General features: G+C 42.8%; 3 protein-coding genes across 3 annotated transcripts in view; 1 reads left to right on the plus strand and 2 right to left on the minus strand.

Annotated features, from left to right (window-relative positions):
- LOC129719103 (uncharacterized protein DDB_G0290587) overlaps nucleotides 1-10719 on the plus strand; it is a 254928-nt gene extending 244209 nt beyond the window's left edge. Inside the window, exons 4-5 of the mRNA XM_055670501.1 lie at nucleotides 7836-7996; nucleotides 8050-10719. Coding sequence (XP_055526476.1) covers nucleotides 7836-7996; nucleotides 8050-9749 — 1861 coding nt within the window. The 3' untranslated portion in view covers nucleotides 9750-10719. The remainder of the gene's footprint in view (nucleotides 1-7835; nucleotides 7997-8049) is intronic.
- On the minus strand, nucleotides 947-2753 carry LOC129719104 (probable 4-coumarate--CoA ligase 3). Its single transcript, XM_055670502.1, has 2 exons — nucleotides 2135-2753; nucleotides 947-2075 (listed from the first exon to the last, which is right to left on the minus strand). The coding sequence occupies exons 1-2, from the start codon at nucleotides 2740-2742 to the stop codon at nucleotides 995-997; spliced, it is 1689 nt and encodes a 562-aa protein (XP_055526477.1). The 5' UTR covers nucleotides 2743-2753; the 3' UTR covers nucleotides 947-994.
- Nucleotides 10720-11081: 362 nt separating the features above from the next.
- Nucleotides 11082-12732, minus strand: LOC129719105 (probable 4-coumarate--CoA ligase 3). Its single transcript, XM_055670503.1, has 2 exons — nucleotides 12113-12732; nucleotides 11082-12053 (listed from the first exon to the last, which is right to left on the minus strand). The coding sequence occupies exons 1-2, from the start codon at nucleotides 12718-12720 to the stop codon at nucleotides 11231-11233; spliced, it is 1431 nt and encodes a 476-aa protein (XP_055526478.1). The 5' UTR covers nucleotides 12721-12732; the 3' UTR covers nucleotides 11082-11230.
- Between the last annotated feature and the right edge of the window lie 2280 nt (nucleotides 12733-15012).

The raw sequence follows: 15012 nt of genomic DNA on the forward strand, positions 1-15012 counted from the left end.
GTGCCGTCTCACATCCAGGCCTACTCGGTTTTTCAGGATTATTAACACTTTATCCGGCGGGTGGGCTTTCCAGTGAACGAACAACTCCCAGAGGGATGAATTGTGCGACGCCCTTCTTCTTTCTCTTCGTTCGCGCGAAGAATGTTCTATAAATTTTGGCAAATTACCGTAATAAATTTATTCACCCAGAAGCAATAGCCGACACCGACAGTGCGGTCCCTCGTGAGGAAGAAAGGAAGGATGGGGTGGGTCCGGCAGGCGGCTTGACTTTTAGCCACTGGGCGATTTGGCTAAATGAACTCTTCTTGGAATGTTTTTTATTTCATTCTGAGCACAGCCTAGCAGACGTAGCGGATTTTGGTGTTGCAAAAAAAACGTTGTAATACGCTCGAGTCTTAAAGTGTTTTGACAGTTGCTTGGGCTGTTCGTTTCGCCATAAATAGACTGTTGCTTCCCGTGGTCGGTCGCAACAGAACAGGGTGACAAGTCACTTTTAATTCACGGCCGTTTAGGAATAAATTACGGGAAAATGTTTTTATTTGATTTGAGGAAATGAGAAAAAGGTGGGATGAAAACCACGAAAGAACGTCAAGTCATGCTGAAACCATCGCGGTCTTTGACGAGTTTTCAAGCAAAACTGCCCTTCTGTGCCTTTCATGTCGCTTTTACTTCGACGGCCGGAAAAATCCAATTTAAATTCACACCGCAAATCCGCAACCACCAGCGCGCCCAGTTTTATGCACAGATAAACGGATTTTTTTGGCTTAGCCGCGCCCTCCGAAGAAGCGACGCTAAATTTACTGCACTTTTTTTGGCTTTTATTAAATAAATTCTGTGACCCGCTGCTGCCCTCTTGCGTGGCTAGAATCAAGGAAGCAGAACGATTTATTGTAGCAAACCGGATGGTGGATAAAAAATGGTTTCCCATTTCAATCGGAAAAGCGTCTTTCGAATTGAGGAAAAAATTTATTTGAAAGTATAATTGTTATATATATCATGCCGCCAACTGCTCGACCAGCATTTGCCGTACGGTTCGTCGTAGCACTTTACCCGTCGCAGTCAGTGGAAGCTCCGCCCAGAAGAACACACCCCCGCGGAGTCGTTTGTGGTCAGAAATTTGTCGCTGGACCAGATGCTGTTCTACTTGTTGCTCCGTCAGTAGGCTGCCCTCTTGTCGTACGATCACAGCCGCTGGCAGATCGGATGACGCGTCCATTTCCGGCACCCCGACCACACAAACCTGCCGAACACCGTCGAGCTCCGCAATGAGCGTCTCCAAATCCACAGGCGACATCTGGTAGCCTCTATACTTGATGACATCCTTCTTTCGGTCTACTAGAAACACAAATCCATCCTCATCGAAGTAGCCAATGTCGCCGGTTCGAATCCAACCTTCCTCATCGACAAGTTCCCGAGTTGCTTTCTCATCATTATAGTAACCCATGAAAGGGATTTTAGTACTAATCAGCAGCTCACCGTGCTCCCCAATGCCTACTGCCATGCCGCATTCATCGACAACTTTCGCGTTCAAATGTGGCATCAGTTGACCCACAGAACCTTCCTTCCGCTTGCCAAACTCCATCGCAATCAATCCGGTTTCGGAGGAGGCATAACTGTTGGATGTTTTACCATTCGGAAGTTTCGCCTCCAAGAGGCGTCGCAACCGTGGCGAAGCATGACTGCCACTCAGACCCCAGCTCCGCAGGGAACTAAAATCGGCACTTTCTGCTCGTGGATGATTCAGCAGTAGAATCGCATGCGATGGGGGTGTAAAAAATTGCGTTGGTTTCAACCTTTCCAAAATGTCATAGAAAGTATCTTCATTAAAGGAACTGCGAGTGATCGCTCGGGTCGTTCCGGTTGAGACGGAGTTGAGCAGCGAAAAAAGCCCCGTCCCCCAGTACAGTGGACTAAAGTTGAAGATGAGATCTTTGGTTGGCGATCCACGTCTAGGTTGATTCAGCACCACAGCGATGTGAGCCTGAGAAACGCAAACTCCCTTCGGCTGACCGGTTGTTCCCGAGGTGCACAAAATTACGGCAATCTGCTCGCGTACATCACCATGCCACTGTGGACTGATTACACAACTTGTTTACTCGAAACCTTTCAAGGGGATTACCATTAAAGTACTTACACAAACGCAGCTTCGTTGCCCGTCTCCTGCAACAATTCTTCAACATTCCTCACGGATTCCCGCTCACTTTCCACCACAAAAATTACCGGTTTCTGGTTTAGAGATCTGGCGGCCCCGTCCAGAGTCGCTTTATAGACGGCTTCGTCACAAATCACTAACTCGGGCTGCACCAAACCCATCAAATAGCCAAGATCATCAGCGTGGAAATTGACGGGCAGAGCGACGAAGGTCACTCCGGCTATCAGCAAACCGAGCGCGATCGGAGTTAGGTTTTCACTGTTACAGCAAATCAGAGCGGCCATGTCACCCTTTCCGAAGCCCAGACTGGACAGGTTTTGAGCGACTCGAATCGCACGAAGTCGCATCTCCGCTGCACTCATCACCCGATCCTGGTGATCTGCATCGATCTGGAGTGCCTCGCCGCTGGGAACGCGATCGAGTGCCGTCAAAATCAACTGACCGAGGTTAGTTTGGGGATCCACGGCCAGCGGAGGCTGGCGGGAAATCCATTCCCGTCGCACCGTATCGAAACTATGAAACATGGCTAAGCTACTGGCTCGGTTATTAACACGAAACGTACTGAGCGCGCTTATCGAACAACAACCCATCAACGCGCATTAACTGCAATTACGATAAACCGTGCAGAGAGAGGAGTTTGTAACGGGTTTACTAGTAGCGTAAGTGAGTTTCATATAACGGCTAGAGACGGTTCTCAGTCGTTTGGTAAACTTCATGTCAAGTGTTAAAAATAAAATCCACACACAGCCGGACACTTTCGAAACGACTGTCAGTGAAGTGACATGATAACGGATTCACCTCTTCTTCTAGCATCAAAGCATGCGCTGCTCTAACTGATCACTTCGGGACGAAGATAAAGAACGTTAGGATGATGATTTAAATTTACGCTTCGCAACCTCTTGTTTGCACATTTTTTTCATTTTTGTTGACCAGTATTATCCACTCAACAAAATGCAAAACAAAACAAAGGAAGTAATAAAACAAAAATATATTCTTTCAGTGAAAAGTATGCGGAAAATTTTTGTTACCTTTACACTCTTCATTAGCCGTTACTTGTTTCTTCTTTACTCGTACTTTGAACGAAATCTTGTGCATTTTATTCGAACTTTAGCGTTACTTCACGAAAACATAAAATTTGGTTTTATTTCTTCAGTGGATAATATTTCTAAAGTTGGAGATAGTCGACTACCTCCACTCAATATTGTAGAACAAATTTTGGCGTAGAACTACGTCTTTCGAGAAGTTCGACTACATAAAATAATTTTGAACATTTCAAATTGGTTGATTCCTTACGATTGACGATGACGAATCGAATATCAGATACGATCAAAGTCAAAAGACAAATCGTTTGAAATGGTTAATTTTATCGGATTCTGTACATCACCTCGATTCTGGAAATATCCATATTGAGTAGTATATGGTCATTTTCGGCTGTTTTTCAGAAACCGGAAGTCGCTATCTTAGCATTCAAAATGGTATTTGGAGTCGATTTTAGGCATCTGTGCATCATCACGAATACGGATTTATATTGGGTGGTATTTGGTCACGTTAGACTATTTCCCAGAAACCGGGAGTCGTCATTTGGCATGTAAAGTCTATTTCGAGAAAGTGCGAATGATGCTCATCGAGTCCAAAATACCCAAACGTATGTGGAATGAAGCTGCATTAACCGGTGTCTACATCATAAACCGTAGTCCAACAAACGCTGTTTCGGAAAACAAAACCCCTATTGAGATGTGGACAAAACATAAACCAGATATGATGAAGCTACGAGTATTTGGCTGCAATGCGTATGGTTCCTGCGCAGCAGCGCAAGAAACTAGATTCGAAGAGTTAGTTATCATTAATGGTTGGTTATGCACCCAATGGGTATAGTATAGACTGTGGAACATTAGTCAGCCTATAGGATAGAGAGAAGACGTAGAACTCACCGTTATGGTAACTGTCACACCAAAACGGCGGGTTACCCCGCCAAAATAAGCTTCGCGATGTTATTTTGCGTGACTTTTTCAATATTATATGTTTAGGGACCCAAACACATCTCACGTAACAGGAATGAAACCGTATGACAGTAAAGCGTATATCAAACATGTTTAAATTTGATATGTGTTAGAGTCACATTCCGATTCGGAACTTGACCTTCTGTTTACTATACACAGACTTCGCAGCCAACCGTTAAGTGTACAGGACAATTGCGGGGCTAGCGCTACGATCTTACTAACACTAACAGTCTCTCCCGAGTCAAGACTCGAACCTACGATGAATGACTTGTTAGGCCAGCATCGTACCTCGAGAGCTGGGATTCGAAAAACATTAACAATTCTTTTTTTAAATTGTACTTGCATACAAGTTGTTCCGTAAACTAGCAAGTCCCTTTTTTCATCGCAACTTGATTGCAATACTTTGCGTCAAAACTTTCGAAACTTTAAAGGCCTTCCAGCCGTTTTGGTGTGAGCTTAATGGAAGTGAGTGTCATGGCGTCTCTCTTTTCTATAGGCTTTCTACTAAACACGCAGCTGAAACTTGGCATACCATGCTCATAGGTTGCTGCGATAACCCAATTGAAAATGAAAACTCCGGGAAGGGGTGAGAAAAATGATACTCGGAAAAAAATAGAAAGCCCAAGATCGTAGATTTTTTTTTTGCCGCACGCAAGATCGTAAATTTTTTTTTGCAAGTAAGCTAACATAATTACCTTCCATAGGAAATTTATGAAACTCAATTATCTGTCTTAGTTATTTTTTTACCACCATCCGAAAAAAGTCCATTTTTTCAACGCATACGTTAGCACAAAACGACATTTTTAGCCCATTGAAACATCTGTGTAAGGTATTAGCAGAGCCGGATTTATGGGGGGGCCCAGGGGGCCCGGGCCCCTGGCCCCCTAATTTTTAGGGCCCCCACAAATCGACAAAAAGATTTTTCTCTTTAAAAATGAGATTTAATCAAAAGTTCGATTTACAGTAAGAAAATTTGAACAGACAATTTCAATCTGACACTTTCCTTCAGTGTTATTTTTTCGCGAGCGCCAATATCACAACTACATCCATAAGAGTTCAACTTGGATTCTCTTGGAATGACACACATTAACATACCATTTGAATCGAACCAGCGCGCATTAAACGCCTAGAGTTAAAGCTTAGCCGACTGTCACTAAAAGCGCCAATCGAACTGTCAAAACTCGTTCCAATCGAACATCAGCAATGTTAAAACTATGATGAAAAAACTGTTGACTGTTTGATTGGAATTTTTCAGTGACAGTCGGCCAAACTTTAGCTCTAGAGCTTTAGCACGCATGGGAGGTAAAGCAAAGGAAGAAAATAACCCACAAGTTTTTTTAATGCATTGCTTTTGCTTACTTGTCCGAATCAGGGATACCAGATGTGCTTTTCAAAATGCAGATTTTCTGAGCTCGTGTGCAGATTTTATTGACCTGCAGATGTTTGTAGTTTTTTCCTAGTTTCTATTATTGTCAGAGTCGTCTTATATTTGCGCCGTCTTTCTCAAATTGTGTGCAAATTTTTGCCTGTGGATCGCATTTTTTTTTCAAATTGCGGTAGTTTTTTTTTCAGGTATCAAGAAAAAACTTGAAGATGAAACTTATTAAAAATAGGTTGCGCGCGACTGTGAAAAATGAAAGGCAGTCAAACTTAGCATTATTATGTTTCGAGTACGAGTATACTGAAGAAGTTGAATGTTGATTATTTAATTAATAAGTTTCCTGCAAAAAAACTCGTAAAGCATAGTTTACAGTTCCAAGCAAAGTGAAAAATTTGACAAGTGAAAAAGCGTAAATTTTCGCTTGCGAAATCTGTCGTGAAAACCGGTTTGTGGAACACGCAGGTAATTCACCACCCTGCAGTTTACAGTTTAAGTGAAGTGAAACTCACGAGTTTACACCTCGAGCGAAGTGAAAATTGGCTGCAACTGACAGAATAGAAACGCACGCAAGTTTTCGCTTGCTGCTCCTTTTTTCACTAGCGCTTGCATGCGTGAAAGAAATAAACCCAAGTGGAAAAGATGAGATCCACAACCATCGATTTCGCTGGATCGAATTTGTTTACAGTTCCAAGCGAAGTGAAATTTTTTGCAGGTTGCATTTTTCACGAGCGTGAAAAAATGAACATGTTGTATGAGATTTTCACTTCGCTTGGAACTCTAAATAGAGCTTAAGAAAAAATTCTAACAAATTTTTGGTAATTTTTCAATAGCAAATAAATGCTTTTAACTCGTACGATAAAAAACAGTTTTGTTTTATTTTGGGCCCCCCACTATAACTGGGCCCCGGGCCCCCACAATCGTAAATCCGGCCCTGGGTATTAGCCAGATCAAAATAATTGATTGAAATGCTTGGCCTATGTTGCGTGGAATTGCACAGGTTTTTCAGTTGATACACTAAGGACATTGCAGCGGCAAAAGTACCGGGCAAATCTGTGTTGATCACTAACTACTAGTATTTATTTCTATACTTCAAAATACCATTTTCAACTTCTAAAATTTTGAAGAACTCGAAATTCTGGCTACGCCCAAGCTATTAGTATTTTTTCACAACATTTATTTCAACTGCTATTAGTTACTCTGTTTTTATATTATTTTAACTTTCTAGTACTTACTTTTACTAAATGCAATCATTTTTATCAAAAAACTTGATTTTCCTTTACAACTATATTGAGTCAACGGAGTTCACCGTTTCAAACTCGAGATTGAATTTTTTTTAAAAGTGTTCGGGGCTTTTGGAAATATTTTTCATAAGCTCAACTTCTGGAGTTCAGAAGCTTATTTTAAATCTATTCCTTGTTTTAAGTTTTGCTGGTCTTCAGAAGTGTTTCCTCTTCATTTTAGATTCCATTCGGGCATTTTTCAGGCTCACTTTTCTAACCTGTGGAGAAGTTTTTCCCTATTCTGAACTAAGCTTAGGAATATTTTTTCCCTTAAGAAGCGCTTTTCGTCATTCTGAGCTCAATTGGAATATTATCGGCTTTCTCGTTTTTGTTTTGTAATTATTAGTTCAAGGCGTTTAAAAGTGGAGTCTTGTTCTCATTTTTGGATTTTTTTCACTATTCAGAACTCAATAAATGTTTTTTAGGCTTATCTGGCTTCCAAAAGAGATTTTGTCTTAGAATTTTCAACTTAATATCTTTTCTATTTTTTTCCTTTTTTAAAAGTGTTTTTGCACTATTTTAGGTTACTCTTAAAAGCACAATTTATTGCGCTATTTAAGATTTAGAAAAAAAACTTAAACTTCAGAAAAGTGTTAAGCTAATCTGAGCTTAATTTTGTGCCTGTTTTGGAGTTTTCTATAATCCTACAGTCCAAAGTGTCGCCAAAATCCATCTAAACACGCAGCTGAAACTTGGCATACCATGCTCATAGGTTGCTGCGATAACCCAATTGAAAATGAAAACTCCGGGAAGGGGTGAGAATAACGATACTCGGAAAAAAAAGAGAAATGAAAAGCTAGAGCAAGCTAAATGATTTTTTATATTCACTTGACAAAAGTTTTGAGCTCATAATTAACCAGGTTGGAGCTTGGTGCGAGAAACAGTGCTTGGCATACAGGCAAAAGTTTTGTTTTATGGGGAAAGTTTTCCCCATGCTGGTACGCCAGAGTATCTCTCCTAGCTTATGTGATATGAAGATGACTAACGAAAGGAACCATGTTCTGATTATTTTCCTCTGATAGCAATGCCAAATCGTTGGATCCATCCAGCGGATACTGGGCGGAGTCACTGCCGGCCCTCGAAACACCCCTCTGTGCGGTTGTGGATCCGGTTCGAGACTTCCGCTGGCATGCTCTGCGCTGTGGAGGACCCGAAACGGCTGCGTTTTTGTGCGAACTTCCAGGTAATTTGTGTTTATTGAAAAATCAATAGTAGTAATGATTTCTTTATTTTCAGTTCCCACTTGGGCAATTGATTGTACCGTAACTTCGATGCCCTCGCTAACGGTGCAGTACATGTCGGACAGCGGTGCGGTTCAACTGTCCCGTGATTGTGGTGAGCAGGGAACCCGACATATGTCTTGCCAGGGCAAACTCGACAAGGATTCTATCCTGCAGCAACTGCAGTGTGCGGAGAGAGAGGATGATGCCGAAGCACTTGCCACGGAAACCGCCGAAAACAATCAACTTCCAGCGGTCGAATTGACTCCCGTTGCACAGCAGAAGACGCCCCTTGTTACGAGACAACCATTGCTTCCGGAGATTTTGGAGCACGACATTCTGACGGTAGTCTCGAACAACGACGAAGACAACAGCATCGATGTTAATCCGAATCAAATCGAAGACACGGTCAAGAATGTGATCAATAAGTTCAACCTAGCAGATCTAATGCAGGCTGAACAGTCGCTGCACAGTGACGAAGTGGACGGACATTTCGATGGAGAACATCTGAAGGACGGAAAGAAAGTTGGCGGAAAGAAATATTCACCTTTGTTTGAGAAGAAGGAGAAGTTCGGCAAGAAGGACGATCGAAAGCAAGACGAAGATGACGAGTTGATGATGGGTGACCAGCCGGATGAAACCGAAACGCAGCCAATCGATATCGTTCAACAGGCGGTGAAACCGACCGAAGGGGACTCAGATGAGAGTGGCTCTTCCGTAGTGGCGGGAGGATCCACCGAAGGTGGATCAACATTGGAGGAAAGCACAACGGCTGACTCTAGGTTGCGAAGAGCTACCGACGAAGAATCCTCATCCGAAAGCACGCCGGTTTCAACTACGGAAATAACGCCGACTACGGTCACGACATCAGCACCCACCACGACGACAGCGGAGCCGACAACCTCAAGCACTGCAAGCCACATTCTGCCGACTACACCGAAGAAGGAAATATCCTCCGTTGGGGATCACTTCATTCCTCCGATGTTGTTGGTAAAAGCACGCTTCACCTCTACGAAGACCCACGTGGAACCCATTGCTACTACTGAGCTCGTGTCGGAAACAACACAAACTTCCGAGTCTACGGTTTCTACTATGCAGACATCATCTCCGGCTTTAACATCGGAAGACGTTACCACAGATGTACCCTCAACAGTTTCTGAGCTGACAACCACAAAATCCTCCCCTCTTGAAACTGAAACTACAGTCGCTCACCAGATAGTTGAAATCACCTTTGACGATAAGGAGCTGTCCTCGAAGATTGGAACTCTGAGCATAACAACACGTCCATTTACTACAGTTGAGGCCAAACCTTCGACTGTTTCGCCTCAAAGCACGACGGTGAACAATGTCACTTCCACTTCGGGTCAGTCTTCAACGCAGCCAGACTCGACAGTACCGGTCAGTCCTTCATCCACCCTTTCGACGACAACATCTACGACTACAGTGGCTCCCACATCTACAGCTTCATCATCAACAACAACAACAACAACCGTCGCAGTACCAACGGAACATGAACTCCAACGGGACGAGCCGGAAGAGGAGGTCACCAATCACGAATCGGACGACGAACTTGACGATCAGCAGCACCCGGAGTTGCACAACAGCTTCTCCAACATTGAAAACTACCAACCCTACAAACCGAACCGTCACCGGTCACTCACCAAACCGGAAGTGCACAGTAATTGTGGCAACTACATCAAAAAAATCCTCGGCTGAAGACGCTAGCCGTTGTCCTCGGTGGCTTTTTTCCCTTGGTTGTTGTTTCGTCCTCACCCGACGGAGGCAGAAATCATATAGACAACGTTCTCAACTCTTCCCAGAACTCATCTCAGAAACTTAAATAGTGATAACTCCGTAGAAACATCCGATCTTAGTAGCGTGTAGCGACTAGTCTTTGAGCTCCCGTTTTTCATTCCGATTTGCTTTAGAATATTAGCCAGTACATATTAGCTCTTGGCGGTAACCTTCCAGATAGAATCTAGACCCCTCGATTTCTCTCCCACAATAAAAAAAAGTTTTTTTAGGTGTTTAGAACAAAAAAAAAAATTCTGTGATCTTTTTTGCCAAATCTTTGCGCGTTTAAACAACACAAGCACACGATCATCGAACAGAATAAAAAAAACATTAGCTTTCCGCATATCTATTCAACATTTCAACAACAACAACAAAAATAGCTGTAGTAGTTTGTTCTGATTGAATGCAGAAGATAAAAAAACGTTTGCACCATAATTCCGAACAAAAAAAAATGTGAGGTAAACTTTTAATTTAGATAACGATTTAGAAATTGGCTAAAACACAAAGCAACTTTTAGCAAATATTCGTAAAAATACATTAGCTGAAAGCAAGCGATTTCTAGACAGGAATAAAAACACACACAAACTTGTTGCCAATTTCGAAGCGAAAACAGAAAAAAAAAGCTGGTCGCAGTGATGCGCAACCCTTATAAAACCAAAAGCTTTCAAAACACCTTCTTGCGACACACGCGCGCACGTAGTTCGAGAAAGAAAAGCAAACCGCGCACAAAACCAAAGGAATGATCTCCACAGTTGGTTTTCCAACCTGTTTTCGCATGTGCTATTGTAAGAGGATATCCCCCCCAAAACGGTGAAGAGCTGCTGGATGGTATGGAATTAAACAGTTTTAAGAAAATGATTTTAATAAAAATGACAGATTTACACCCGGTTGAGTGAGGGCGGGACGAGTTTTGTGTCCGAAATGTTCTTACTATGAAGTTCGTACAATTTGTTCCGGAACTTTTGAATTGCACTGTGAAAGCTGTCAATTTGATCGAAATAATTCGAACGTTAAATTTGAATCAGAGTAGGCTACGAGCACGAGAACATTTTACCCATTTTACATACAAAGTATACAAAAGAATTTCAAGGAAAACAAAGGTAAGTTTACATTAAAAAAGTTTTATTCACAGAACCTCGCACTGCTTAGCCACAATCTTTCGATAGAACTCAAAAACCTCATCCACAGCAGTCGTTCCCAGCCGCAGCGCCCGATGGTACTGCTCCGGCGTGAATCGCCCATGCGTATAGATGGAAACCGTTTTCTTCGCCACACTATCAAACACAAACGTAAACCGTGCCTGTGCATCCTTGGCTTGTAAATCGCTCGGATCCAGCCATATCCGACCGTCCGCATCGAGCACACTATGCACGGCACCCACCAGGTACTGCATTTCGATGCCACTATTTACCAAAGCTAAACAGACAGCGTTGATGGCACACGCGATTAGGCCTCCGTGGTCTTGCATTTCCTGCAACTGAATTGAGATGGCCGTACGAGGATGAAGCGCCGAAGTAGCCAATGTCGCCGGTTCGAATCCAACCTTCCTCATCGACAAGTTCCCGAGTTGCTTTCTCATCATTATAATAACCCATGAAAGGGATTCTGGTACTAATCAGCAACTCACCGTGCTCCCCAATGCCTACTGCCATGCCGCATTCATCGACAACTTTCGCGTTCAAATGTGGCATCAGTTGACCCACAGAACCATCCTTCCGCTTGCCAAACTCCATCGCAATCAATCCGGTTTCGGAGGAGGCATAACTGTTGGATGTTTTACCATTCGGAAGTTTCGCCTCCAAGAGGCGTCGCAACCGTGGCGAAGCATGGCTGCCACTCAGACCCCAGCTCCGCAGGGAACTAAAATCGGCACTTTCTGCTCGTGGATGATTCAGCAGTAGAATCGCATGCGATGGGGGTGTAAAAAATTGCGTTGGTTTCAACCTTTCCAAAATGTCATAGAAAGTATCTTCATTAAAGGAACTGCGAGTGATCGCTCGGGTCGTTCCGGTTGAGACGGAGTTGAGCAGCGAAAAAAGCCCCGTCCCCCAGTACAGTGGACTAAAGTTGAAGATGAGATCTTTGGTTGGCGATCCACGTCTAGGTTGATTCAGCACCACAGCGATGTGAGCCTGAGAAACGCAAACTCCCTTCGGCTGACCGGTTGTTCCCGAGGTGCACAAAATTACGGCAATCTGCTCGCGTACATCACCATGCCACTGTGGACTGATTACACAACTTGTTTACTCGAAACCTTTCAAGGGGATTACCATTAAAGTACTTACACAAACGCAGCTTCGTTGCCCGTCTCCTGCAACAATTCTTCAACATTCCTCACGGATTCCCGCTCACTTTCCACCACAAAAATTACCGGTTTCTGGTTTAGAGATCTGGCGGCCCCGTCCAGAGTCGCTTTATAGACGGCTTCGTCACAAATCACTAACTCGGGCTGCACCAAACCCATCAAATAGCCAAGATCATCAGCGTGGAAATTGACGGGCAGAGCGACGAAGGTCACTCCGGCTATCAGCAAACCGAGCGCGATCGGAGTTAGGTTTTCACTGTTACAGCAAATCAGAGCGGCCATGTCACCCTTTCCGAAGCCCAGACTGGACAGGTTTTGAGCGACTCGAATCGCACGAAGTCGCATCTCCGCTGCACTCATCACCCGATCCTGGTGATCTGCATCGATCTGGAGTGCCTCGCCGCTGGGAACGCGATCGAGTGCCGTCAAAATCAACTGACCGAGGTTAGTTTGGGGATCCACGGCCAGCGGAGGCTGGCGGGAAATCCATTCCCGTCGCACCGTATCGAAACTATGAAACATGGCTAAGCTACTGGCTCGGTTATTAACACGAAACGTACTGAGCGCGCTTATCGAACAACAACCCATCAACGCGCATTAACTGCAATTACGATAAACCGTGCAGAGAGAGGAGTTTGTAACGGGTTTACTAGTAGCGTAAGTGAGTTTCATATAACGGCTAGAGACGGTTCTCAGTCGTTTGGTAAACTTCATGTCAAGTGTTAAAAATAAAATCCACACACAGCCGGACACTTTCGAAACGACTGTCAGTGAAGTGACATGATAACGGATTCACCTCTTCTTCTAGCATCAAAGCATGCGCTGCTCTAACTGATCACTTCGGGACGAAGATAAAGAACGTTAGGATGATGATTTAAATTTACGCTTCGCAACCTCTTGTTTGCACATTTTTTTCATTTTTGTTGACCAGTATTATCCACTCAACAAAATGCAAAACAAAACAAAGGAAGTAATAAAACAAAAATATATTCTTTCAGTGAAAAGTATGCGGAAAATTTTTGTTACCTTTACACTCTTCATTAGCCGTTACTTGTTTCTTCTTTACTCGTACTTTGAACGAAATCTTGTGCATTTTATTCGAACTTTAGCGTTACTTCACGAAAACATAAAATTTGGTTTTATTTCTTCAGTGGATAATATTTCTAAAGTTGGAGATAGTCGACTACCTCCACTCAATATTGTAGAACAAATTTTGGCGTAGAACTACGTCTTTCGAGAAGTTCGACTACATAAAATAATTTTGAACATTTCAAATTGGTTGATTCCTTACGATTGACGATGACGAATCGAATATCAGATACGATCAAAGTCAAAAGACAAATCGTTTGAAATGGTTAATTTTATCGGATTCTGTACATCACCTCGATTCTGGAAATATCCATATTGAGTAGTATATGGTCATTTTCGGCTGTTTTTCAGAAACCGGAAGTCGCTATCTTAGCATTCAAAATGGTATTTGGAGTCGATTTTAGGCATCTGTGCATCATCACGAATACGGATTTATATTGGGTGGTATTTGGTCACGTTAGACTATTTCCCAGAAACCGGGAGTCGTCATTTGGCATGTAAAGTCTATTTCGAGAAAGTGCGAATGATGCTCATCGAGTCCAAAATACCCAAACGTATGTGGAATGAAGCTGCATTAACCGGTGTCTACATCATAAACCGTAGTCCAACAAACGCTGTTTCGGAAAACAAAACCCCTATTGAGATGTGGACAAAACATAAACCAGATATGATGAAGCTACGAGTATTTGGCTGCAATGCGTATGGTTCCTGCGCAGCAGCGCAAGAAACTAGATTCGAAGAGTTAGTTATCATTAATGGTTGGTTATGCACCCAATGGGTATAGTATAGACTGTGGAACATTAGTCAGCCTATAGGATTAGTCAGCTTCTATAGGCTTTCTACTAAACACGCAGCTGAAACTTGGCATACCATGCTCATAGGTTGCTGCGATAACCCAATTGAAAATGAAAACTCCGGGAAGGGGTGAGAAAAATGATACTCGGAAAAAAATAGAAAGCCCAAGATCGTAGATTTTTTTTTGCCGCACGCAAGATCGTAGATTTTTTTTTGCAAGTAAGCTAACATAATTACCTTCCATAGGAAATTTATGAAACTCAATTATCTGTCTTAGTTATTTTTTTACCACCATCCGAAAAAAGTCCATTTTTTCAACGCATACGTTAGCACAAAACGACATTTTTAGCCCATTGAAACATCTGTGTAAGGTATTAGCAGAGCCGGATTTATGGGGGGGCCCAGGGGGCCCGGGCCCCTGGCCCCCTAATTTTTAGGGCCCCCACAAATCGACAAAAAGATTTTTCTCTTTAAAAATGAGATTTAATCAAAAGTTCGATTTACAGTAAGAAAATTTGAACAGACAATTTCAATCTGACACTTTCCTTCAGTGTTATTTTTTCGCGAGCGCCAATATCACAACTACATCCATAAGAGTTCAACTTGGATTCTCTTGGAATGACACACATTAACATACCATTTGAATCGAACCAGCGCGCATTAAACGCCTAGAGTTAAAGCTTAGCCGACTGTCACTAAAAGCGCCAATCGAACTGTCAAAACTCGTTCCAATCGAACATCAGCAATGTTAAAACTATGATGAAAAAACTGTTGACTGTTTGATTGGAATTTTTCAGTGACAGTCGGCCAAACTTTAGCTCTAGAGCTTTAGCACGCATGGGAGGTAAAGCAAAGGAAGAAAATAACCCACAAGTTTTTTTAATGCATTGCTTTTGCTTACTTGTCCGAATCAGGGATACCAGATGTGCTTTTCAAAATGCAGATTTTCTGAGCTCGTGTGCAGATTTTATTGACCTGCAGATGTTTGTAGTTTTT

The sequence above is a fragment of the Wyeomyia smithii genome, chromosome 1 (genome assembly GCF_029784165.1).
Source record: "Wyeomyia smithii strain HCP4-BCI-WySm-NY-G18 chromosome 1, ASM2978416v1, whole genome shotgun sequence".
In the NCBI taxonomy this organism is placed as follows: domain Eukaryota; kingdom Metazoa; phylum Arthropoda; class Insecta; order Diptera; family Culicidae; genus Wyeomyia; species Wyeomyia smithii.